General features: G+C 51.0%; 8 protein-coding genes across 8 annotated transcripts; 4 read left to right on the forward strand and 4 right to left on the reverse strand.

Moving 5' to 3' along the window:
• Positions 1-1,003: 1,003 nt before the first annotated feature.
• On the forward strand, positions 1,004-2,568 carry MRS44_014919 (uncharacterized protein; the record flags this gene model as incomplete). Its single annotated transcript, XM_065618595.1, has 5 exons — positions 1,004-1,105; positions 1,164-1,299; positions 1,382-1,862; positions 1,908-2,060; positions 2,109-2,568. 5 exons carry the CDS (start codon positions 1,004-1,006, stop codon positions 2,566-2,568), a joined length of 1,332 nt encoding a protein of 443 aa, XP_065474667.1.
• Positions 2,569-3,064: 496 nt separating this feature from the next.
• MRS44_014920 (uncharacterized protein) lies at positions 3,065-6,090 on the reverse strand (the record flags this gene model as incomplete). The annotated part of the gene is made up of 8 exons (XM_065618596.1): positions 3,065-3,278; positions 3,338-3,429; positions 3,480-4,255; positions 4,307-4,815; positions 4,862-5,028; positions 5,072-5,118; positions 5,172-5,301; positions 5,368-6,090. The coding sequence occupies 8 exons, from the start codon at positions 6,088-6,090 to the stop codon at positions 3,065-3,067; spliced, it is 2,658 nt and encodes an 885-aa protein (XP_065474668.1).
• Positions 6,091-9,841: 3,751 nt separating this feature from the next.
• On the forward strand, positions 9,842-12,550 carry MRS44_014921 (uncharacterized protein; the record flags this gene model as incomplete). The annotated part of the gene is made up of 3 exons (XM_046284711.2): positions 9,842-10,419; positions 10,467-10,717; positions 10,770-12,550. The coding sequence occupies 3 exons, from the start codon at positions 9,842-9,844 to the stop codon at positions 12,548-12,550; spliced, it is 2,610 nt and encodes an 869-aa protein (XP_046128016.2).
• A 145-nt stretch (positions 12,551-12,695) lies between these two features.
• MRS44_014922 (uncharacterized protein) lies at positions 12,696-14,279 on the reverse strand (the record flags this gene model as incomplete). The annotated part of the gene is made up of 4 exons (XM_046272992.2): positions 12,696-12,981; positions 13,028-13,649; positions 13,695-14,006; positions 14,072-14,279. The coding sequence occupies 4 exons, from the start codon at positions 14,277-14,279 to the stop codon at positions 12,696-12,698; spliced, it is 1,428 nt and encodes a 475-aa protein (XP_046128017.1).
• Positions 14,280-14,884: 605 nt separating this feature from the next.
• On the forward strand, positions 14,885-17,390 carry MRS44_014923 (uncharacterized protein; the record flags this gene model as incomplete). Its single annotated transcript, XM_046271418.2, has 7 exons — positions 14,885-15,120; positions 15,166-15,687; positions 15,731-16,255; positions 16,299-16,437; positions 16,480-16,559; positions 16,604-16,677; positions 16,729-17,390. 7 exons carry the CDS (start codon positions 14,885-14,887, stop codon positions 17,388-17,390), a joined length of 2,238 nt encoding a protein of 745 aa, XP_046128018.2.
• Positions 17,391-17,889: 499 nt separating this feature from the next.
• Positions 17,890-19,119, reverse strand: MRS44_014924 (uncharacterized protein; the record flags this gene model as incomplete). Its single annotated transcript, XM_046272993.2, has 8 exons — positions 17,890-18,004; positions 18,047-18,295; positions 18,339-18,357; positions 18,403-18,762; positions 18,808-18,875; positions 18,927-18,951; positions 19,003-19,034; positions 19,079-19,119. 8 exons carry the CDS (start codon positions 19,117-19,119, stop codon positions 17,890-17,892), a joined length of 909 nt encoding a protein of 302 aa, XP_046128019.2.
• A 239-nt stretch (positions 19,120-19,358) lies between these two features.
• MRS44_014925 (uncharacterized protein) lies at positions 19,359-20,257 on the forward strand (the record flags this gene model as incomplete). Its single annotated transcript, XM_046277257.2, has 2 exons — positions 19,359-19,517; positions 19,565-20,257. 2 exons carry the CDS (start codon positions 19,359-19,361, stop codon positions 20,255-20,257), a joined length of 852 nt encoding a protein of 283 aa, XP_046128020.2.
• A 121-nt stretch (positions 20,258-20,378) lies between these two features.
• Positions 20,379-21,782, reverse strand: MRS44_014926 (uncharacterized protein; the record flags this gene model as incomplete). The annotated part of the gene is made up of 3 exons (XM_046277258.2): positions 20,379-21,040; positions 21,085-21,199; positions 21,243-21,782. The coding sequence occupies 3 exons, from the start codon at positions 21,780-21,782 to the stop codon at positions 20,379-20,381; spliced, it is 1,317 nt and encodes a 438-aa protein (XP_046128021.1).
• Between the last annotated feature and the right edge of the window lie 112 nt (positions 21,783-21,894).

The raw sequence follows: 21,894 nt of genomic DNA on the forward strand, positions 1-21,894 counted from the left end.
TGAACGAGATCAAATTTCCACAAAAGAAAGCAAGGTTCGTACTTCGGCCAGTAGCTTAATCCAGTCGGTGCTTCTTGTGCCGAGAGACGCGGAAAGCTGCAGACGGAGTGTTCCAGGGAGGCTCAGCTGGAGTCAATCTTTACTCAACCTGGCAATACTAGAGGTAATTAGAACTGTTACCAGTGGAGTGATGTCTAGGGCTGACGAATTCCAGAAGACGTTTGGCTTCAGGGGCAGCCAGTCCGTGCTATCGAAGGAGGTGGGGATGATCCACAGGGTCGACTCCAACCAGGGGTTCAAGATGGATCTTCTTGAGTCAAGCGTCGAGAGATTCTTCCGTAGTGCGACCCGCGTTTGAAGCGACGGTTGAATTTGTTCCAGGCGAGTGAGTTTCCGGTTCCAGAATGGATTGACTCAAGGCAGTGTGGCTTCGGAGAGTCTCTTTTTCAGGTAACAGCTTCGTCAAGGATCAGGTTCTAGACGCTCAGATGAACCCGGGGAAGCAAAAGAAAACATACAAACCCCAGTCCCGTCATGCAAGTCTCGCGTGGCACATTACAGGACCTGTCATCTATCACTCCATGTTCTTCCCAACGTGAGATCATGCGCAACATCAGCTGCAACGACGATCCAACATGAGACTTTTTTCGTCTAGCACCGCGCTGCCCATCTCTCTTCTTCTGACATCGGGTAAAACGGTGCCGGCTTGGTATCTTAGCCCTGGCCTAGCTCCCTCTAGTTCCTGAACAATGCCATCCTTGCACGTCCAAAACGCCCATGTCCTCGTCCCATCTTCACTGGTGGATTCCCATGCCCGGATCTCTCCCGGCTCCAGAGCAGCGGGTCGGCCTTCGCTTACCAGATTCACCATGGAGCAGCCCCAATTTAGGCGAGCATCATTCTGTGGGACTCGCCGTCCAGGGGTCGCTCAGTATATATCCTTCGTAGCTCCGTGGAACCGCGGGCCTTTCCCCCAGGTTTGATCTTTTGGTTGTCGATCATCATGAAGTGGACAGTGCCTCTATTCGCGGCTCTCATGCCGTGCTGGCTCGCCGCTGCCAGCATCTCGACAAAGGAGCTGCTGGCTGAGCTACCCCAGTGCGCTGTAAGCCTTTCCCGTCTTTGGTCTGCGCCTCGCGCGGTCGCGCTAATCTGCCAAGTAGGGATCGTGCCTTGGCGATGCGATCTCAAAGTCTGACTGCGACTCTGCCGACGTCAAGTGTGTCTGCACTAACGAGAAGGTTATACCTGTGGCTTCAGTATGCATCGCAGGCGGTTGTACGGTCAAGGAGTCTCTGAGTATGTCGAGTTTTTCCGGTAATGGACTTTGCTAACTGGAAAGCTACCCAAAACATGACCAACACGTACTGCCAAGTCCCAGTCCGCGACAAGACGAGCCTCTTTATCAACGTGACCATTATCCTCGGCACCTTTTCCGGCATTTCGATTCTCCTGCGTATCGGATCCAAGATTCTCATCACGAACTCTGACTTTGGCCTCGACGACCTCTTTATCGTTCTCACCCTCATCTTCGGTATTCCCTCGACGGCGATGAACATTCACGGAACGGCCGGACACGGAGAGGGACGCGACATCTGGACACTAGAGTTTGACCAGATTACAAAGTTTGGCTTCTTCTTTTGGCTGCTCGAGGTGTTTTACTTTGCGCAGGTGTCGCTGTTGAAGATGTCGCTGCTGTTCTTCTACCTGCGCATCTTTCCTGGTCCTGCCCAGAAGTTGCTCTGGGGAACCGTCATCTTCAATGCCATTTATGGTGTTGCCTTCATCTTCTTGGCGGTATTTCAATGCTCGCCTATTAATTTCTTCTGGCTTAAATGGGATGGCGAGCACAAGGGAACATGGTGAGTGCTCTCAATCTCGCTGCGATAGCCTAGCTAACAGTATAGTGCCAACGTCAACGCCATCGGCTGGGCAAATGCAGCCATCAGCATTTCCCTGGATATCTGGATGCTGGGTATCCCGATGTGGTATCTTCGGAATCTGAAGCTACACTGGAAGAAGAAGATTGGTGTCGCCGCCATGTTTATCGTTGGAACTTTGTGAGTACACTTCTCTGCCCTGAGCCTTGATCTTGGCTAACTTTTCAGTGTTACCATCGTGAGCATCATTCGTCTTCAGTATCTTGTCGACCTGGACTCTTCCCAGAATCCCACATACGACCAAACAGATGTCTCCATCTGGTCAACAGTCGAGATCAATGTGGGTATCATCTGTGCATCCATGCCCGCTCTCCGTATTCTTCTCGTCCGTCTCTTTCCCGTCCTCGGAGGTTCTTCCTACGATTCGAGCAAATACAACAACTACGGTGAACAATACGGTCGCAAGTCACACATCATGAGCAGGAGCCGTGCTCGTGTAGAACTCCCTTCTAGGACGGGGGACTCGATACACGCGCCGGAGCACGGCGGGATCGAGCTGCAGAGGACGTTCAAGGTGCAGTACAGTGATGGGGGAGATGAGGCGAATCTTGTGACGGCGGATAAGTATAACAAGTCTCATGTAACGACTACTACGAGTGCGCATAGCACTAGCGAGGTGTCTCTTTGATGTGGTATGAGTGGTTCTCTAAATAGCGTAATGGATAATAATAGACACTGTATAATTAAACTACCGCTGATCACTACGCACGGTGAAGTCTTTATTTTGAGTAGAGTTTGTGAACCAGAGTGTTGGTTCTGTGATCGGCGGTCAAGGAAGTTGCATCGTGTCTAGCGGAACAGGGGTTGATTGTGCACCATGAAGATCTGGGTCTGAGGGTCTTATACATGAGTGGGTTTATGCAGATGATAACGACATGCAGAAAGCTCATCTTCAAGTGGATTCAAAAGATAGCAAGGTAGCATCAGCAATAATTGCAGTGACGCTATTCAGGCCCCTGAGGTGATGCCCAAAGGAATACGGCAATCTTGTCTCATATTCTCCAACCTAATGAGAAGACTATCTCACCAACTAAAGAGTATTCATCTACTTTCACCATGGAAGGCAGTTAAAGAAAACTCCATCCCTTGTTCTGTCCATAGACACCCGTGTGATGCCCCGACCCCTAATCGTGATTATTGCACCCCGTCACATAATCAATTTTGACAAAGCAACCCGCCTTGTACTCAACCTTTCCGCACTTCTTGCACGAAGACCGAATCTTCTGGTAGTACTCCCAGATATCGTCACCAATCAACTCACAGCCGCTACCCTCAATAAAGACACCGCAGCCGATACCGTCCGACTTGGCCCAGCAGTTTCCGGTGAGGCGCCTTTCTCTGTTCAAGATGATTAGCATTGCTTTTGGGTGCTTCACAAATGGAGAATTTAAACTTACTGAGTCCCGTACCAGGTGGGATCTGCTCGGTTCCGGCGCAATCTGTTGACGGCATAGTCGCAGTGCTTCACCTGCAGAAGGGGTCCCCCACACTATATCCTGTCAGTCATAGATTGAATGAAAAGAAAGGAATGATACTGACCAGGCCACTTCCCTGACAGTCGTACTTGGGCTCGAAGGGCTTGGGCGGAGGAGGAGGAGGAGCCGTCTTTTCACAAGTCACCTTGGGACCCCCGGCCTTCTCAATAGCCTCCGAGATGCATTTGTCGTCAACATCAGACGCTCCATTCATCTCTGCAGTCCACTCTCGGTTGTCGTCACCACCACCGTAGTTGAACTTGGGAGACCCTGCGTCGATCCCACAATTCTTAGCCTCCTCGATAAGACGCTTTCCACTGTCCGTCGTGGACCATCCACCACCCCAGACGCGGACATTACGTCTGTCAACCTTGCATCCGGCCCAAGAGTTTCGTTCTTTGAGAGGTTCAATGCGGTATCCAATCTTGTCCTTGTGGGCGACTCCACCGGCCTTCCAGTTTCCAGGGTTGTCCTTGGAACTACTATCGCATCGATCAAGTACAATGTCCTTGAGATAGAAGACGCAGTCCTCTTGACCAATCTCGTAGTCAATGTCTGGTGCCTCGTAGTCGATAATCAACATGACCTCGTTGGGCGTGCCGCCATTGTATACGGTCGAGATGAACTTGGAGCCTGGGTCTGGTCGTGCCCGAGCCTGTGCAGTCTCACAAAAGTGCTCAATGTTGCCAACGAGGACATCTCTGTTCACGTAGCGGTTGGTTTGAAGTCCGAAACAGGCGGAGGAGTCTGGCTCAGTGGGCTTATAGCCACTCATATCGCCATCGATCATCCATCTGTCAGAGTCGGGATGAGGTTCAACTTGCTGCTTAGGGAGATCGGCTGTATCTCTGTTTAGTCTATGTATAGTTCTCAAGGGGTAGAAATACTCACGCCAATTTCCGTCATCTTGTTCCTGTCGGCGAGTTCGTCCTCGTCTGATGGGGATCCCACCCGGCCCCCAGGGGGTATTGTCAGGGGGAATCTGCCTGTCTTGAACCACACCTCTGTAAGGATGTTGCTCGTGCATTGTGATTCCAGACTGAACGAGCAAGTTGGTTGTTTCCGCCTTCTTCATACTCGCATCGATGTTCACATACGGAAGCGCATTCTCCTTCAGGCGCTCGTAGATCCTGTCTGCGTGGTCGAGGTTCTCCCAGCCTTCGTAGTCCACCATGATCGCCATGATGCCTGCGACATGAGGAGCGGCCATGCTTGTTCCGTTGTGTCTGACGTAACAAGAGTCACAATTGGTGCTTGCCGACTCAACTAGCTCTCCGGGTGCGAAGACGTCGAGTTTTTTGTTGTGATGGGAACCACTTTGTGGGAGAATGCCTCTGGCTGGGGTGATCCATCGGTCATACTTGATGTTGACAGCCCCAACACTAAAGGTAGACTTGTATCTGTTCATTGTCAGTGAAGCTCAGGTATATCATCAGTTACACGTACCGAGCCGGGATAGCGAGTCGAGTTTTGTCAAAATTGCCGGCAGCAGCAGCAATTGGGATTCCCGCGTCTGCAGCCTTTTGCAAAGCCCTCTGTAGGATGTCATCTGAAGGCGGGATCCCAGAGTCCATGGACCAGTTGATAACAGAACCTCTCCATCCATCCCAGGGCTAATTCATCAGCTTCATTCTTCTCCCCTTTGAACTAGCTTACCGAGTTAGCTTTGAACTTGAGGTGCTCGGCTACAACAGCATCAACAGCTGATGCGACCCATTAGCCAGTGGCCATATCCAGTTGATCGGGGTGGGCATACCTCTAGCCTTTTGCTCCGATGTCGACTCACAAAACATCTTGACATTGACAATGTGTGCGTCAAAGGCTGATGAGTTGGCAGTTCCTGCAGCAATGCCAGCTACGTGGGTGCCATGCCCACGGTCATCATCCTTTGAGTAGTTAGCCCTTATCTCATAAGACACGCTACAACTCGGTAGGCAATCGGCAAAACTCACCATGGTCCAGCCCGGGGGACAGAAAGGCGACTGGTCCTCGGACTTCAAGTCACCAAAGTTTCTCACTTTCTTCTCCAAGCCAGTGTACTTGCTGAAGATGTTGTGAGATAGCCTTATTCCGGTGTCAAAGACATAAATGTTCACTCCAGGCCCTGGATGGTACTTCCAGATCGCCTCGTGGGCTTTATCAAGGTCAGTTCCAAAGTCTCGCCTCTCACGCTCATGCGGGTCGCCTGCTGACTCGCTGGTACGCTGCATCCACCCACTGGAAATCATGGCCATGTTCCAGGATGTCCAACGTTTTCGAGTTTGTTTGTTCCATCTTTTGTCCATGTTGGGATCATCCGGGATGAAGTCACGCTTGACCACGTCGCCCGATATTTTAGGGATCTCTTCCTTCGTGTAGTAGTTATGATGGACGTACGCCACTCCAGGATCATGTCGAATAATGTCATGAATAAAAGCGGAATCCTCTTCCCGCACCGATAAGTGGTAGGCGTTTATGATGTTGAAGGGGTTGAAGGAGATTGCTCTCTCGGTTAAGTTCAAGCCAGTGTTGGTAAGGTGATCATCGATAGTGTGGTTATCATGAAGCACGACAATATACTCGTCGGCTGCAAGCTCAAACCCTTCCGGGACATGATACGGGGCTTTGGTAGGTGACCTGGGAGCAAGGAAGGCCGAGGCGCCGGCCACAAGGGCAAATACCCCGATAACTTTCATGTTATCGGGTGTAGGCTGAACCAGTGTCGATGTTCAAAGGCAACGAAGGGGTGATGTCTCTGTGTTGAAAAGAATGGTTGGATAAGAAAGTGAATGATGCGAGTTGATTTTACAGAAAAGCTTCATACTTGATGAGTTCTTTTATATCTTCACTCTCTCGACAGCCTATCTTTTTCCCCAGGCATATTGATATCCCAAAACAGACCATAGCGGACGGTGATCTTCGATTCGGTATGCAAAATTTCGACTACGCAGGTTGATGGATCTAGACCCATGACCCTCTAAGAAGATCCTACACCTTATGTAGATGCTAATTGCTGACGATATAAGCAACCAGGTTGCATTTTAATTTTTTTACGATTTTTAGCTCTAGCCTAACAACAAGCATACGTAGATCTCTATTGAGTGGACTCGCTAGGCCGTGGGCCACAGCCTCTTAACGGGCGGGCAGCGAGTTCCAGTGCCTTGTTTAACGTTCCATGGAAGGAATATACCACAGGTCACGCGAAAACTTTGGCTTGAGCTGATCGAAGGATCCTCGTCTGGTGATTTAGTCTCATCCTCGGGCTAAATACCAGCTGCGCCTCGGAATATTGAAATGGCAAGGCAGACTATGAAAAATGCCCGAGCTTGGGATTTTGATGTTATCATAACCTGAGTTGGGCATCCATTGCAAGGACTGAAGGAGAGCTCGAGAATGAGAGACAGGGTCGATCCAGCAAATTGAAGAGTCTCAACTCCGAATGGAAATCTGCCCATGGTTTCTTTTCAGGCTACATACCAGCAACCGCTATCACATATCCTCAGAGACGTTATAGGCTGGTTCTAGCCTTTTGCCAAGACGTGAGCTACGACAGCCCTACGGGGAATCGTATCCAGCACAGCCCTACCAGAGAATCCTCCCCTCAAGCCGACGTCGACCACTAAAATCCTTCTTCCTTCGCACTGGAAATGGCGCAGAGGAATCCACCTTTGCTGACAGGATACGAGGCACAACGGCTCCTACTTTATTGTGTTACTAGTTGTTTATGAGATACAGCCGGGAGCGCTCAGTCGAGGTTACCGGTCATCATTTTCAAGAAGCCCTGAAGTCTCGGGACCGAAAAAATAGTAGGTCCATTGCCAATGCTCTACCTTCTCACCTCTTGTTGTTGTTGTTCTTATTCTTAGAATGATGCTACACCACTCTTTAACCCAGCCACGGAGGCTAGCAAGCTCTTGGGTGGAACATCACTCTCCTAATGACCATTTGATGGCGCCGGGCTGCCCCAGGTGAAAATGAGTTGAACATGAAGCTTTTGCGAAACCCCAGCATACCCATAATCACTGGACGACTCTAGAAAGGACTGCCAAAGGAGAGCTTGGCTTAGATGGTAAAATTCAAGGTCGAGAACAAATTCAAAGCGATGTTCTCTCTCGACACCTGGTGATCTTCTTTGTCATGCGACACTCACTCGCTGAGCGGCAGTGCTGGTGAGGCAATCCTTCCGGCAGCATCTCGGTGTTCACAACGCTGACACGAGAACGTTCCAGTAGTTTCCCGGAGTTTTTCATAATGCTAGGCTAGCAATGGGTGCCCAATGATCGGCCAAGTTTTGCTAGCAACTTAGCAGGGCTGTGTTTGCTGGTTCATCTGAAGGATCACCAGGATGCATCCTGTTTAGGAAACCTGCAGAAGGCCGTTGAACGTATTTTTGTGATTTAATCTATATCTAATAGAGATAGAATACATGGCAAAACTTTATTATATTAGCAGGAAGAACGAACAGACCAACCTCGAGCGGCTTAACGGAAGTGTGAACGGTGCGAGATGCAAGGTTATGGAATCTGCAAACCACCCTTTTCGGAAGAGATGAGCCAGCGGGAAATAAACATGAAATTACCTACGACTAAACCCATCGAGCATTTCTCTCATCACCACCAACATTTCAAGGAGACTCTTCTTTTACCGTGGTGGACTGGTGAAACGCCAATGCCCATGTCTCACAACTCGGCTTTGGCCGTAGCTCCCCCTGTCAGCCGTCGTCACTCTCCGCTTACGCTTTAATGTGCCCGATGCTCAGCCCTAGGCAAAGTAAGAAGCTCGAATCCCGGCAATGTCGGTGTCGATTGGTAAGCATACGAGTTGGACAAATGCTGTCGTGTGACCCTGCGATCAACGTTGAAGGCGGGAATATCCAAACTTCTAGACCTCGGGACTTGTTTTGGTCGAGTAGGGTGAAACCTATAGTATATTTGCCGGTCCTTGGCTCGCCATCAGCGTGGCAAGCGAAGGATTGGTCAACTTGTCGCGATTCTCTGTAGACCAATGTGCTCTCTAGTAGAGTAACGCTCAAAAGAACTTGGGTTAGAGATACTACCTCATGCATGCAACTCAGTATGTCCTTGCTGGATGTTGAGCAGGTGTGGTCAAGGGAAAACAGAGTAATTGGTTCCAAATATTAAACAAGGGGTTGCTCTCATAGGATATAAAGCAACCGGGTGTCCGCCTACAGCAGCTATTGCAGTCTGACACGCATTTATCCCAAACATAACAAAATCACTCACCTACCCTGTGCTTGCGGAGACCTGAGTCGGAAGCCTTGGCATTTTCGAGAGCTTATCCTCCCAAAGAGGAAATTCTGCTTCGAACCCGTGTGCTTGGTTCAGCAACGGCGTTCCTGCATCTGACAATGCATTGGCATTGCAAAAGGACATAATCTTCGACAAACACTTGAGCATTGTCCATTTCTGGAATTGCAAGACAACTTGACTCCTTTTGAAGAGTGCCCGTCATCTTGGCTTCCCGCCCACCTCGGCGACCTCGCTTACTTTTTGGCCCAAGCAACCATTCTCTTTTGGCCAGCTCACAGGGCAACGCTCGCTTCCACAGCCCAATTGCCAAGCCGCGGGTACGGTACCACCCCTGTACGGCACCGCCCCTGTACGGCACCGCCCCTGGAACGAGATTAGAACCAAAGATCCCGGCCGGCCCGTCGCTCGCAAAGAACTCAATGGCAGAGAGGGTCCTGTCTTGGCCCTGCAGGCCTCAAATCAGAGCCAGTGCTTCGTCTGACATGTAGCAGTTGACCGGCAGGGCTTGCGGGGGAGGGAATCCTTCGTGGCCGCTTAGCTGCCTTGCTGGTCATGGGGCTGTGGAGAACAACAACGCCGATCGCAAGCAGGCTCGCAATGAAATGGCCTTATGAGGTTTAGACGGGGATGCCAATTTGCGTGTCTTGCTGTCTTTTGCTCGTGTTTTGCCTATGGATCACTCAATAGCTGTGAGAATAAGGAGAAAGAGGAGAAAAGCACGCAGAGACAAGCATCTCTGCCATCCATCTGACGTCTGGATAGTCTCACAACGAGACATTAAGGTTCTGGCACCCACGTCGTCTACTTGGTGGCTGAGACAGGTGGTCAGCAAGGATGCCAACGCCTTATCCACGCAGGATCCTTCAGCTCTCACCTTGTGGAGAGCAACCAAGTCATCGGCCTTCAGCCCAATTTCGTGCTGCCAAGCCCGGGCCGTTGGGGTTTTTGACACCGACTCGTCCAATCGATGACTTTCTCGAGACCGATCCGTCCAATCCAAGCCTTGCTTTGCCAGTATCCCTGCCCTGTGGGCTCTCCTGCACCTCGATAATCACCAACCCCCAAGCCTCTCTGTGCCGCTCTTTCTTAAGCATGTCCCGTCCTTTCATTCTTTCGTCGGCTTACTCTTCGTCCTCCTTAGCTTGTCCACGTCGGTGGAAACGCTTGATTCTTCACCATGTCCAAGGAACATGCCGCGCTGATCAAGGAGTTGGGACTGACATGTCCCAGAGGCGGAGATTTCTACGTTTGCGACAAGGCCAAGGTTCAATTCATCGGCTGCTGCGCTATCGACCCCTGCGCCAATGATGGCATCTGCCCCGAGGACCAACTCGTCCTCTCCAGCTTCACCAAGGCCAAGTATGACGATCTACCTCCGCAAAGCTGCGACAACAGCACCATCACCGACGAGGATGAAGAACCCCTGTGGTATACCTGCGGCTTTACGAACCCGCCCTTTCTTGGATGCTGCACAACCGACCCCTGCGGAGACGCTGTGTGTCCGTCGGAGAATCTGGCTCCTGCTGTTCTCTCAGGCAACTCGACGTTTCGCAATAATTTTCTCAACCCAAAAGGATTCAATGAGAAGGCGACGCAATCGATACTTGTTGTGAAGCCAAGCTCTACGGCTCTTGGAGATCTAGAAGGCGTGAGTGACGATGAGGACTCTGCGTTGGGTGCTGGGGCAGTCGCTGGTATCTGTGTTGCTGCCATCGTTATCGTTCTTCTACTTGTCGGTGCACTCTGGAGACTCTGGTATGTTGTGTTTGTTGATTGAGGTCTCTTGATACTGATATCCGCAGGCAATCGAGGTTGACGAAACGAGCCGTGTCTAACCACCGTCTCTCACTATCACCAACCTACACTCCCTTCCTCAGCCCCAATCCTTCAGACCCAGGAGGCAAGAGGCTCAGCCATGCCGTAACCGCTCCCATGGTCGATTCATTCGCCGACTGGCATCCGGCACCAGGGAGGTTGCACAGCCAGGATGTTGTTTTCTGGATTGGCTGGATCTGGGATATCATCCTGACTTTGGTACCTCTTTGCTTCATCGGTATGCCTATCATCTGCCTTGATCAGATCTTCAGAAACTAACCATGCACTAGCCCTGCCCATTGTCGCCGTTTACCTGGATGGTCAACAGCCTTCTGATTATGGCGAGAGGGTGGTTGAACTGACCCGTCTGAGTCCATCCATCTATCCGATTCTCTTTGCAGCTATTGCGAGCCGCTTCTACAAGAACGTCTCCCGCTGGTGTCTAGAGAGACCTGATGGTATTGGCCTCGCCGCTCTGGAACAAATCTTTGGAAGTCGAAGCTTTGCTGCTGCCATCGAGGGAGTCTTTTTCATTCGCACTCAACTCTCTGTCGGACTCATTATCCTCTTCACTTGGGCAATGTCTCCCCTTGGAGGTCAGAGTGCCTCTAGACTTCTCTCCATTGGCAACAGCGCCGTCGCGACAAACGTCAGCGTCTACTTCTCCGACCCAAGCTATCAGGTTTCATACTACCCGTCCTCGTTGACCCAAGAGGACAATAGCGCGAGTATCACTGCATTGTACTCGGCCACTCTTCTCTCCTCTCAGGAGCAAAAGAGGTCTTCCAGGGATCTTTGGAACTTGCCCAAGATTCCTCAGTGGTCAAAGAGTAAGAAGCTTGGAGAGTGGTACGAGGTAAACGAGGATGCTCTCAGCAATGACGCCAACTCCTACATATCCCTCCTGGGTATCAAAGTTCAGGGTCTTTCGGGTGTCAGTGGCGAGACACGATTCAACTTTACAACTCAGACGTCCTACGCCGACTTTGAGTGCGCTCATACTAAGAATATCAAAGTCGATACTCTCGCGCATGCCGGATTTCCAACTCAACATTTTGGTACCACCGTCTGGGTGGAAGAAGGAAAGAATTCGACCAGTAAGACCGATCCGTCACCGCTCAATCTGTCATACATCAGCTACGGCCTGTCCAACGAGGAGTCAGGAAACCCCATTTGGGCCATCATCAACTGCACCATGCAGACCGTTACGGTAGAGACAGAGTTACGCTGTGGTCCAAGCCCCTCGGCGACGAGCTGCTCTGCGTTCCGTCAACGTCGTGTCAATGGTCATGCGTCCTCTAACCGCCCTCCGTCGATCCTGTTTCGGAACAACAATGCAGTAGACAGTGCCACTGATGTCCAGCAAGTCCTCAAGTTCTGGCCCACATCATCCGGAGAAGTCCTCATCGGTGCGGCATCCCCGACGGAGAACTACATCATGGGCGAGTTGCATCCGTTTGCAGGTCAGAAGCCTAGACGATGGGCTGGAAGTGACCTGGATGTCTTCCCTGACGAGTTTTCGAGACGGTTCACCACAGCTTTCAACACTTTCTGGGATGCTACCTTGAACCCTCTCACTCACACCAACGTCTCCTTTGGTGAACTTCCTGAAACCAACGTCTTGTCTTTTGATGAGCCCAGCGCTCAGCCATTCATGAACTCGACTATTGGAGAAAGAATCGTCTCGCACAGGGTTTACAAGTCCAACCGGGTTTGGGTTTCCCTCCTTCTTACTACGACCTTGCTCTTGGAGCTCCTCGCCATCCTAGGACTTGCCCTTCAGTTCTTTATTCGTGGACCTGACATCTTGGGATTCGCCAGCACCATGACGAGAGATAACCCATACGTGCCTGTTGCCCCTGGTGGATCCAACCTTGACGGCCCAGACAGGGCAAGGATGCTTCGGGATCTTCGACTACAGCTGGCAGATGTACGTCCTGATGATGCAAACGGATACATTGCGGTCAGAGCAGTTCCCTCATTGGGATCTCAGGAGGATGTAAGAGGAATAACAAAGCAGGAGCGCAAAGCAGCAATCAGGCCACTGGACCAGAAGAAGTTGTATACTTGAACAGACCTGTATAAAAAGGGGGAACATGTTTGATTTTGGGTTGGGATCAACAGACATGGCGTAATATATAATGAGCAATTGGACTTTTAAACCTGATTATCCACCGATATTTTCCTTGGCTCTCTCTAACTATTGTTTTGAATCATTATTCAGAAGAATCATCGTCCTTGCCAAGTGCATTCTCGCTCGGGCGTTCAGGGACGAGGAAAACGGCAAACGACGTTGAAGGGAGTGAGATGCAGAACATGACAAACGCCACAATGAGGTTGGTGAGAGGAGCAACCTTGGCAGCACCAACACCAAAGGCCAAGCATGATCCGAGAGACTCGAAAGATCGAACCAGACCGACGGCGAGAGTGAGAGTTTCAACGTCGTCGAAAAAGGTTCCCAGGATCCAGTAGACAAACATGTAATGAGACTCATTCATGAATCTGTGAAAGTTAGTGGCAAGTTCACACAAAGCCAAGATCAACTTACCGAAGCAGAACTTGAACGGCAAAGCCACGACCAAATCCAGGGAGATCCCAATCTAGGGTCACGGGAGGGTTGGCGCCACGATACTCCAACTCCATAGCAAACTGCCAGCCAAATAAGGCAGTCATGAAGACAGCCAAAAAGACCCATGTGATTCTGGCAAGCCGAGGTCGGCTAATGGCCTTGAGATCAAAAAACCATCCCCAGAAAATGTTGGCAGCAGTAGCAGCAACACCCGAGGTCAGAGAAGCCAGAGTTCGAGATCGCACAGAAAAGTAGTTGACGAGGTAAATACCGAGATACGTGCTGTTCCAGTTAAAGCCAACGAGAATGGGAATGAGGAGGTAGAACTGCTTTCGCCTCAGGAGGGCAGCCCATTTCTTGGCTTGGTCTTTGACGCTCTTCTTGGTTTTGGTGTGGGGGAGTCTGGAGCCGTCTGAGCGGATGACCTTTTCTGGTGGTGAGATGAGAAAGGCGAGGGGAAGGCCGAGACATTGAAGAGCGATGAGGACCAGATAAGTTGTGTATCCAACACGACCTCGCTTTCCTGACTTGACGTTGAGAGAGAGTTGAATCGAAGAGCCGATGAGTTGGCCCAGTTCACGCAGACCCAACCAGATACCGGCTATTCAAGTCAGCAATGAACTGTGTGAAGCATCATGTAACTTACTGAACTTTCCGCGGTCCTTGACATCAGCATATCCAAGCGCAATAGCACCCTCGGAAGCCCACAGCGCAGAAGCGGCGATACCACAGGTTGCACCACCAAAGAGAACAAACCACTCAACGCCATATCGGTTATTAGTGTAAAGAGCCGCCGAGTAAGGCGCATATCCGAGTGTACCGATGATAAGAACCCACTTCAGACCGATCTTGTTGGCAAGGATTCCAAACAGGGAGCAGCCAAAGACCATGATGCCAAAGGTAAGGGAGTTGGCGCCATTGACAAGGTATGGCTCTTGCTGGCCACCAGCGCCCGTGTCTGAAGAGTCAGTCAGTATTTTCCAGGTGTTGAATGTGATAAACCGTGTATCGTGTGTCACGTACTGTTCAGGGCATTCCAAATTCCAGGTTGGGTGAATGAGATCAATCCGACGATAATGACGTTGAATAGGGGGCTGCGATACCATCGAGTGAATCGCGACACGGGCTTGGTCTGCTCCTCTGGTGACGCCACATTCTGTTCGATACCAAGCGAAGGGTCCTTGTGATCCCTATCACTGCTGCTGTCGAGAACCGCGTTTGGGGTCGACATTTTGAAAAGTTTGAAGAGCTGAGCAAAAGTGCTCGGTCAAGCCAGGGGATCTTTATTATATCAAAGATTTCACACCCCGTACACACCGAGGAACCATTCACAAAAAGAGTGGATTTTGATGCTCATTTTCTACCTGATTGGGCTAGCAAGTCGCAATCCCGCCGACCGTTACATTGTCCAAGTGGACGTGTCCCCTCTTGGTAACAGTCCGCCGTTTTCGTGCTTTGCAGGGACGATGGCGACATGGAGGATCCATCTTCAACTCATATCAAGATAATTTGTTTGTAGATATCAAGTTGTAAAAAAAAATACCCGACTTATAACCTTAAACTCAACTTGGAACAAGGTCCCTCACCATCTCGGCCGTACCCAAGAGGCGAAGTTTGCACTCCAACCAATCATGTCTCGAGAACTGATAAGCCGAGCTTCAACTGACTCGAGTCGGAACCCCCCCAGTCACTTGGCTTCTCCGCATCATCCTCCCCATGTCTTGTCCTGTCCCATTCTTTTCCCATCCTCATCTCCCACAGGCTCCTCTCCCAAATCGCGTGCTTTAGCCCGCCCTCGGCCTCAGATCAACCTCCGAAAACATCTTGCACCACCACATGCAGATGGCTGCTGCTGCTGCTGACCTGCGCTCCGTGATTCTGGCCCAGACATCCCCGCAGGGCGATGGGGATGATTCGCCACGCCCGAGACAGGCTGCGTGTCTTGTGTGTCGCCGATCCAAGATCAAGTGCGACTGGAAGCCTCACCAGGCGAGATGCAGGAGATGCGTCCAGCTCGACTGCGAGTGTATACGACCTGCCTATCATCCGGGACGCCAAAAGGGCATTAAAAAGTAGATGGCCCCGTTTGTCGCGTGTGTAGTACTGACCGTGTCTAGTAAACGAACTGGACTTGACAAGGCGCTGTATCAGATTGACCAAGCCGTCAAGAGGGCGCGTTCAGCGGGACAGAAGAGTCCAGAGGATGACAGGATCCTGTCGCATCTGCAGGACCTGCTCAGTGGCGTCAATACACCAGAGCCACCGCCGACGCGAGGGAATTATGGTTCTACCAGTGGAAATGGGGATGACGACGCGTACTCGGATGAGGGGGAAGAGGAGGAGCAAGATACCGTGACCATGCCCGATTTTATCCAACGGACAGAGCAGAGTCTTGCTATTGACGATGCTGAGAATCCGCTTCAATTGCTCGCGAGAGCATCGTACATCCAGCCATCGCCAGAGTCAAGGCATGGTAATTCGCCACAGCAAGCCCATACTGCGAGTACCCAAGGCCAGACCGAGGATGAGATCCAGGCATTCTTTGCTCCTGCGCAGGTGCATCTAGATGTTGGGCCAGACGTTGATCCCGTCTCGCTGGGTCTCGTGTCCGAGGACGAAGCTGATAACCTGTTCAACTTGTGAGTATGCATGCACGAGTCAAGTTTGTAGCTAACGTTGTAGCTTTCATCGTAATCTTGCGCATACTCGATGGGGTCTTGATCCTAGGCTTTACACTGTCGAATTCACTCGTTCGAGATCGGCATTTCTCTACACCTCCATCATGGCGGCGTCGGCTCTCTTTTTACCGTCAGCTGCCGCCCTTTCGAAACGACTGTCAAATCACGCGAGGACTCTGGCTCACAGGGTTATGGTGAATCGATATAGATCAGTCGAGATCGTCCTGGCCTTTATGGTGAATATCCCGTGGATGTTTCCTGGACAGCACTCTACAGACGATGAGACGTGTACGTACATTTCCATCGCCAACACTGTGGCTACGGATCTGTCTCTACACAAGAGTCTTGTATCGCCAGAGATGGTTGGATCAGGATCTGGGATTGGCTTAGCAAGAGGTGATTGCTTGGATCCTCGGTCTGCTCTGGCTATGGACGGCTTCCCTGAAATTGATCCCTGGTCAGAACGAGGAAGACTTCTTCTCCGGAATCGAGAGCGGGCCTGGATATCTCTGTTTGTGCTAGAACGAGGGTAAGTGCTCTGTCATTGTCTGAAACATGACTGACATTGTTAGAATGTCTCTGGCCCGTGGACGACCTTTTTCTGTGCCCATGACTCGATCTCTGAAGGACTGCGATAACTGGCACCGATCCGAGTATGCAGATCCTCTCGATGGACATCTTGTTTCTATGGCAGTTTTAAGAAGAGATTTGGTATGTCTATCGACTCCGAGTTGAACCATGCTAACCATGTAGGACGCTCTCTTTGCGACTGTTCGTGCTCTATGTGATGGATCTCAAATGGCATCCAGTGACGGTTCATTGATTGCCCAATCGTGAGTCACACGAAAGCACCCAGTATAGATCTAACACTTTGCAGTATCCAAGGTGCAATTGAACGATTCTTTGATCAGTGGCACACTGAATGGGGAGTTTCCATAGGAAAGGGTCCAGGTAAGACTGGCATGTGAAGAATCACACCTGATAACCTATGCTAACCATCAGACCGTCGTCTTCCCCCATACGTTGAGATTCTAGTCACTCATACTAGACTCTCCATTTACGGCGGCGTTATCAACCATCCAACTGCTCCGTTGGAGGTTCGCCGTTTCTTCCACACAGCCGGTCTCTCTTCGGCCCTCAACGTCATGCGTGCTGCAATCCAAGGAGAGTCTCAGCTTCAGTCGATGCCCAACAACACGGCCATCATGATCTCTTTTGCAGCCTGCTTTGCCCTGACTCTTAGTTCATACACCACCGGTGGATCTGCTCTTGCGCCGAGTGTTCGAAACCTCATCGACGAAACGGCCACTGTCCTTGAGAGAATAGGCAAGGTTACTCGACACCGAAACGGACTATCAGTCATGTACGGCAAATACCTAAAGCAGATTGTTCGACGAGCAGCAACCGGAGATGGCATCACAGGTGCTCCAGTCAGGAACATGTCCATTCCCGTCACTGAAAGCGCGCCCATCGCAACGCCAAACAGTTTCTTGGAACCACAGACTCTATGGCCGGAACCCATGCACTTTTCTGCCATGTCGGACGATCAGATTGTTCAAGCTCTCAATCAGCCTGGAAACGACTTTGAACCTTCGTTTGGTGGACTTTCGTGGGACGACATGACGAATTTCGAGTGGCTTTACTGGCCTGAAGTGGGTATATAAGATGGCATTCGATAATGCCGTTGTGTGTTGATCTGTGTTGTTTTTTAATAGGGCTGAGGTCCTTTTTGAGAGAGAAGTGCTGTCATGGTCAATAGGAATGGACTATCGTGCAGAATATATCAATGCTATCTTGCAACTTTCGATCAATACATGGCTCCAGTCCAGCCTGCGAACTAGCATCACAGCCAACTAGATCGCTGAGTTCAACCGGGGTTCTTCATCCATGTTTGCAATTATAAAGCTAACGCAAAGAACAATAGAAATAGTTCTCTTGCTTTACTTCTTGATACCGCTCTCTGACTCTTTCAGGGCTTACATTTGTCGATTAAAGGTCCGACAAGGACGTCTGTCCTGTTATGTCTGAATTATCACTTTTTGCAAGTAACAACACGAGACCAAAGATGAGTTTCCAGAAAGAGTGTCCTTCAATAATCATGTATATAATCATATGCTATCATGCAGTGTATCAAATATCATGCAAATGCCATCATGCAAGAAATCAACGCAGAGTCTCCCGTTCAGCTGAGCGAATTCCAGCACCCAGCCAGTTATTCCCAAAAGATGTAAGGTATCGAAGCTTCTCCATAAACACAAACGTCAAAACAGTATGCGGCCTAAACAGTCAGACAAGTTTTAGAAGAAGACGGGAGACTTACGTTAGGCGTAGCCATGCAGGTGTCCAGCCTCTCATGAGAAATAGAGCGCCTTCTTCTCGAAGACCGGAGCGAAGGACTTGGAGGAGACCTTCTTTTCCGGCGCTTGATTGAATTCGGCTCTTCAAGACGTCGGCTGGGGCGCAGAGTGTTGTGGCCATTGTACCGGCCATCAGGGATGAGATGGCATGGGTCTTGGTGTCGTCTCCGAAACCAAGGTGGCCTGTGAGATATTGTTTGGCAGAAGAGTATCTAGCAAGTTAGCTTATGCGTGGAAGAGTACTAGAATACTTACGTAGCTATCTGCGAGACATCTATACATGGTTAGCATGATTCTCAAGGCCAGAACCCGTACTTACTCATCAAAACACTCCTCGCGATATTGGGTGTGAGGCCCTTCCAGAAGGCTCCCATTCCCTCATCTCTGTAGACTCTCGCCAAAGCGTCAATCGCGTTGGAATACTGAAATTGCTGGGCTGGCGCCTTTGCTCCGTCGGCACACATCCGCACAAGAATGACCTCAGCGGGGTTACCAACGAGACCAGCAACACCACCAGCTACGCCTGCACAAGCAATGTTCTGTGTCACTGATAGCTTCTTCGCGCCAGTGTAGTTGAGGAGTTTGTCGGAAAAGTAGGTGTGGAAGCCGAAGCGGGCAGTCGAGTATGTTCCTTGACGAAGGATGGAGGCGGACAAACCAGTCCAAAGAGAGGGGATTCCTGCATGGTCAGCAGAGAATATCTTATGTAGAACTGCGAACTCACCATCTCGAGCAGCAAATCTGTATAAAACGTTGAGCATGGACGTCTTTGATTTCAAGACTTGCATGCGACTGCGGGTGTTAGTGTTAAGGACGGGATGGATAGCTGCGTCAAAGACTGACTATTTGGTCTGATCCAGAGGATGTGCTACTCTGTATCAGCATGACTTTCTTCATCGACATCAATATCAATACATACTGAAACACACTGCCATGCAAGCAGCAGCACCGCTATCACAGTCAGTACAATTCCACACACTCTCGGGTCAACTCACCCCAGCCAGAACGGCTCTCTCTGTTTCTGTTTAGAAGCCATATCGAATCATAAACTCAAACAACCAGCACCATCACACGACTCCTCACCTCTTGCTCCTCTTGTATACCCCAGACTCGTCCTCGGAGTCCAAATCTGCACCCGAAATCCCGGACCCCCGGAATGTGGGGTCCGTCCACTCGGCCCCAACTCTGGCTCCCGCCGAATCCTCCATTGTCCACAAAACCACGTCGTCTGCCTCGGAATCGCCTATCATGTCGCATCAAGACAAATCGCCCGACATGTCCAAGCTCTCTGCTCCTCTCAAGGCTCTGATCAATGCGCCTTTTGCGCGTCCTGGCCCCAGGCCTGCGCCGCAGCAGATCCAGGAGCTGTACGAGTCCATCGCGAATGATGCTGCCGTGAGGAACCTCGGCATTCGGTCCTGGCTCACTGTCTCGGTATGGGCTCACTCTTGAGCAGAGCAAAGCAATCGCTAACTGTTTAGGCCGCTGCTACATTCACTCTCAACTCTCCCGACTCTCTCCCTGTCCTCCACCGCGTCGCGTCCTCCAAGCAGCCTGAGTCGGCTGTCCAGAATGCCGAGTTCATCCGGGAAGTCGGCCTCAAGTGTATCGGCTTCAACGGTATCCCCCGAACCATCAACTCCCTCAATGCGTTCCATGCATCGCTCCCCGAAGATGTGGCTTCTAAGCTTAGCACAACACCGAGTCGACGGCCGACACCCGAGAACCTCGAAGCCACACTTAAGCGGGGTAGAGATCTCTGGGACTCTGTGTATAGGCCGTTTGAGGATAAACTACTAGAGAAGCTTGCGCTGGCTCACCCTGATCTGCCTGTGCACATTCTCAGCAGCCACTATGCTGCGCTGTTCACTGATCCTCCTCCTGCGGAGCGAGGTTCGCTGGCGAGCATCGGCCGAGTCCACACTTCCCTGCTGGGCATTTCATGCTTGAGAGCGCAGACTGGTGTTGGACCTCAGGTCTTGTCACATGTGTTCGGTCTAAGGAAGGCCCTAGAAGATGGAACCTACAAGAACGACATAGATGGCGAAACCGAGGAGGGTGTCAAGTACCTGGCCAGCGACGAGGGTGGTCACTGGATCCTTAACACAGTCGACAAGATTGTGGAGGCCATTGGCGGAAGCAGCTTTGCGCCAGGAAGAGAGTCAAAGTTGTAGAGTAGATCGTAGAGAGCGATAGAGTTGAAGAGCCATTTAGCGCAGCAAGAATAGCATAGCTACTGAAGTATATAACGCTGTTTCTACGGTTAAAGTATATACATAAGAAGATCAAAGAATATTAGTTCTGTCCCTGGTAGAGAGCAGCGCCCTCACCATCAAAGAACTCCTCATCCAACAGCGAAAGCAGCACCTTCTGGCCCTCCCACTGTTCCTTGACATTAGGCTTGATCTGCGCCGGGGGAAGGACAAAGCCATAGTCGCCAATATCCCGAAGCTCAATGGTGTAAGAGAACTCGGCGCCTCCAACGCTGTACACGTGGTCGGGGGCAGCGCCGGTCGTGGTGTACAGAACGGCACCGCTGGGTCCAAAGACAAAAGTGGTGCGATCGTCGGAGCTGTCGCGGATGGCCTCGCTAACAAGAGCAGCAGCCTTGGTCCACTTGCCAAGCTCTGGGGCGTAAAGAGTCTCCTTGTATCCAAAAGGCGAAAGGATGTACTGTCCATACGAGTGCCAATCGATGTAGAGCTTAATTCCAGCGCCGTCTCGGAGCTGTCGGACAAGCTTGTCAAGACCCTGGTTCTCGGGACTATCGGAGGGCTTCTCGCCCTTGTACACCTCAGAGCATGGGTTGGTCGAGGCGCCGAGCTTGTTCGAGTCCCATCCAAACTCCCAGTTGCGGTTGATGTCGCGACCGATGCAGGTCTGGTTGGGGGAGGAGGCGGGAGGAGGTTGACGGTTCTTTCGCCAGAGACGGTTTGCGGATTGAGTGTAGACGAAACCTGAACAGTTAGTGTCTGTGAATAAGTAGCAGAGGTGGACTTACCGTCGGGGTTCACGACAGGGAAGACGTAAAAGTCGTACTTGTCGAGGAACGACTTGACCTGCTTATCCTCGGACTTGTAGCCGTTGACGAGCTGAAGAGTAATGTATTCGACAGTCTAAACGGTCAGTGAAGCCTTTACACTCATAGGGGCTACTCACAGGCGCAGAGATCCATTCCCGGGCGTGGACAGTTCCGTGGTACAGCACAGCAGGCTTTCCAGGTCCACCACTGCCCCAGAGATGAAGTCCATAGATGTTTCGCTTCTGATACGACTTTCCAGAAGAGATCAGCTTAGAATTGTTAGGAAACAATCGCTGCAGATCTCTAAAGTAGTCGATGTGGTCCTCGTAGTTGTGGTACTCGTCAAACCAAGCATCATCATCAGCCTGACGCTTCCACTTCTTGGGAGAAGGTGATTCGGCAGAGATGGAGGCTCCGAGATCCTCGTGCAGGACACGGTACTCGAAACCAAGGCCTTCAAACTTGTCGAGGTCATCGGGGGCAATGACAACGTCAATGTGCTGGAAGCCGTGCTCCCACTCGTCATGAGTGACAGCTGCGAGCTTCTCCTCGACGGCCTGGCTGCCGTGAGTGTTTACACGAAAGACCTTGTATCCATCGTAGGACTTGAGCTCTGGCTTTGGAGCTGCGAGAGCTCCGAGAGCGAGGGAAAGCAACGAAACAACAGAGCACCTCATGGCGACGAGAACGAATGGCTTGATGAGGTCTTACAGTGAGGGATTCGGATCTACATATACTCTCCAATCAATGGCATCATGTCGATCAACGACTGAGCCCTCATAAGCACAT

This window comes from Fusarium solani (genome assembly GCF_023522795.1).
Source record: "Fusarium solani strain SB1 chromosome Unknown bctg00000010, whole genome shotgun sequence".
NCBI lineage: Eukaryota > Fungi > Ascomycota > Sordariomycetes > Hypocreales > Nectriaceae > Fusarium > Fusarium solani.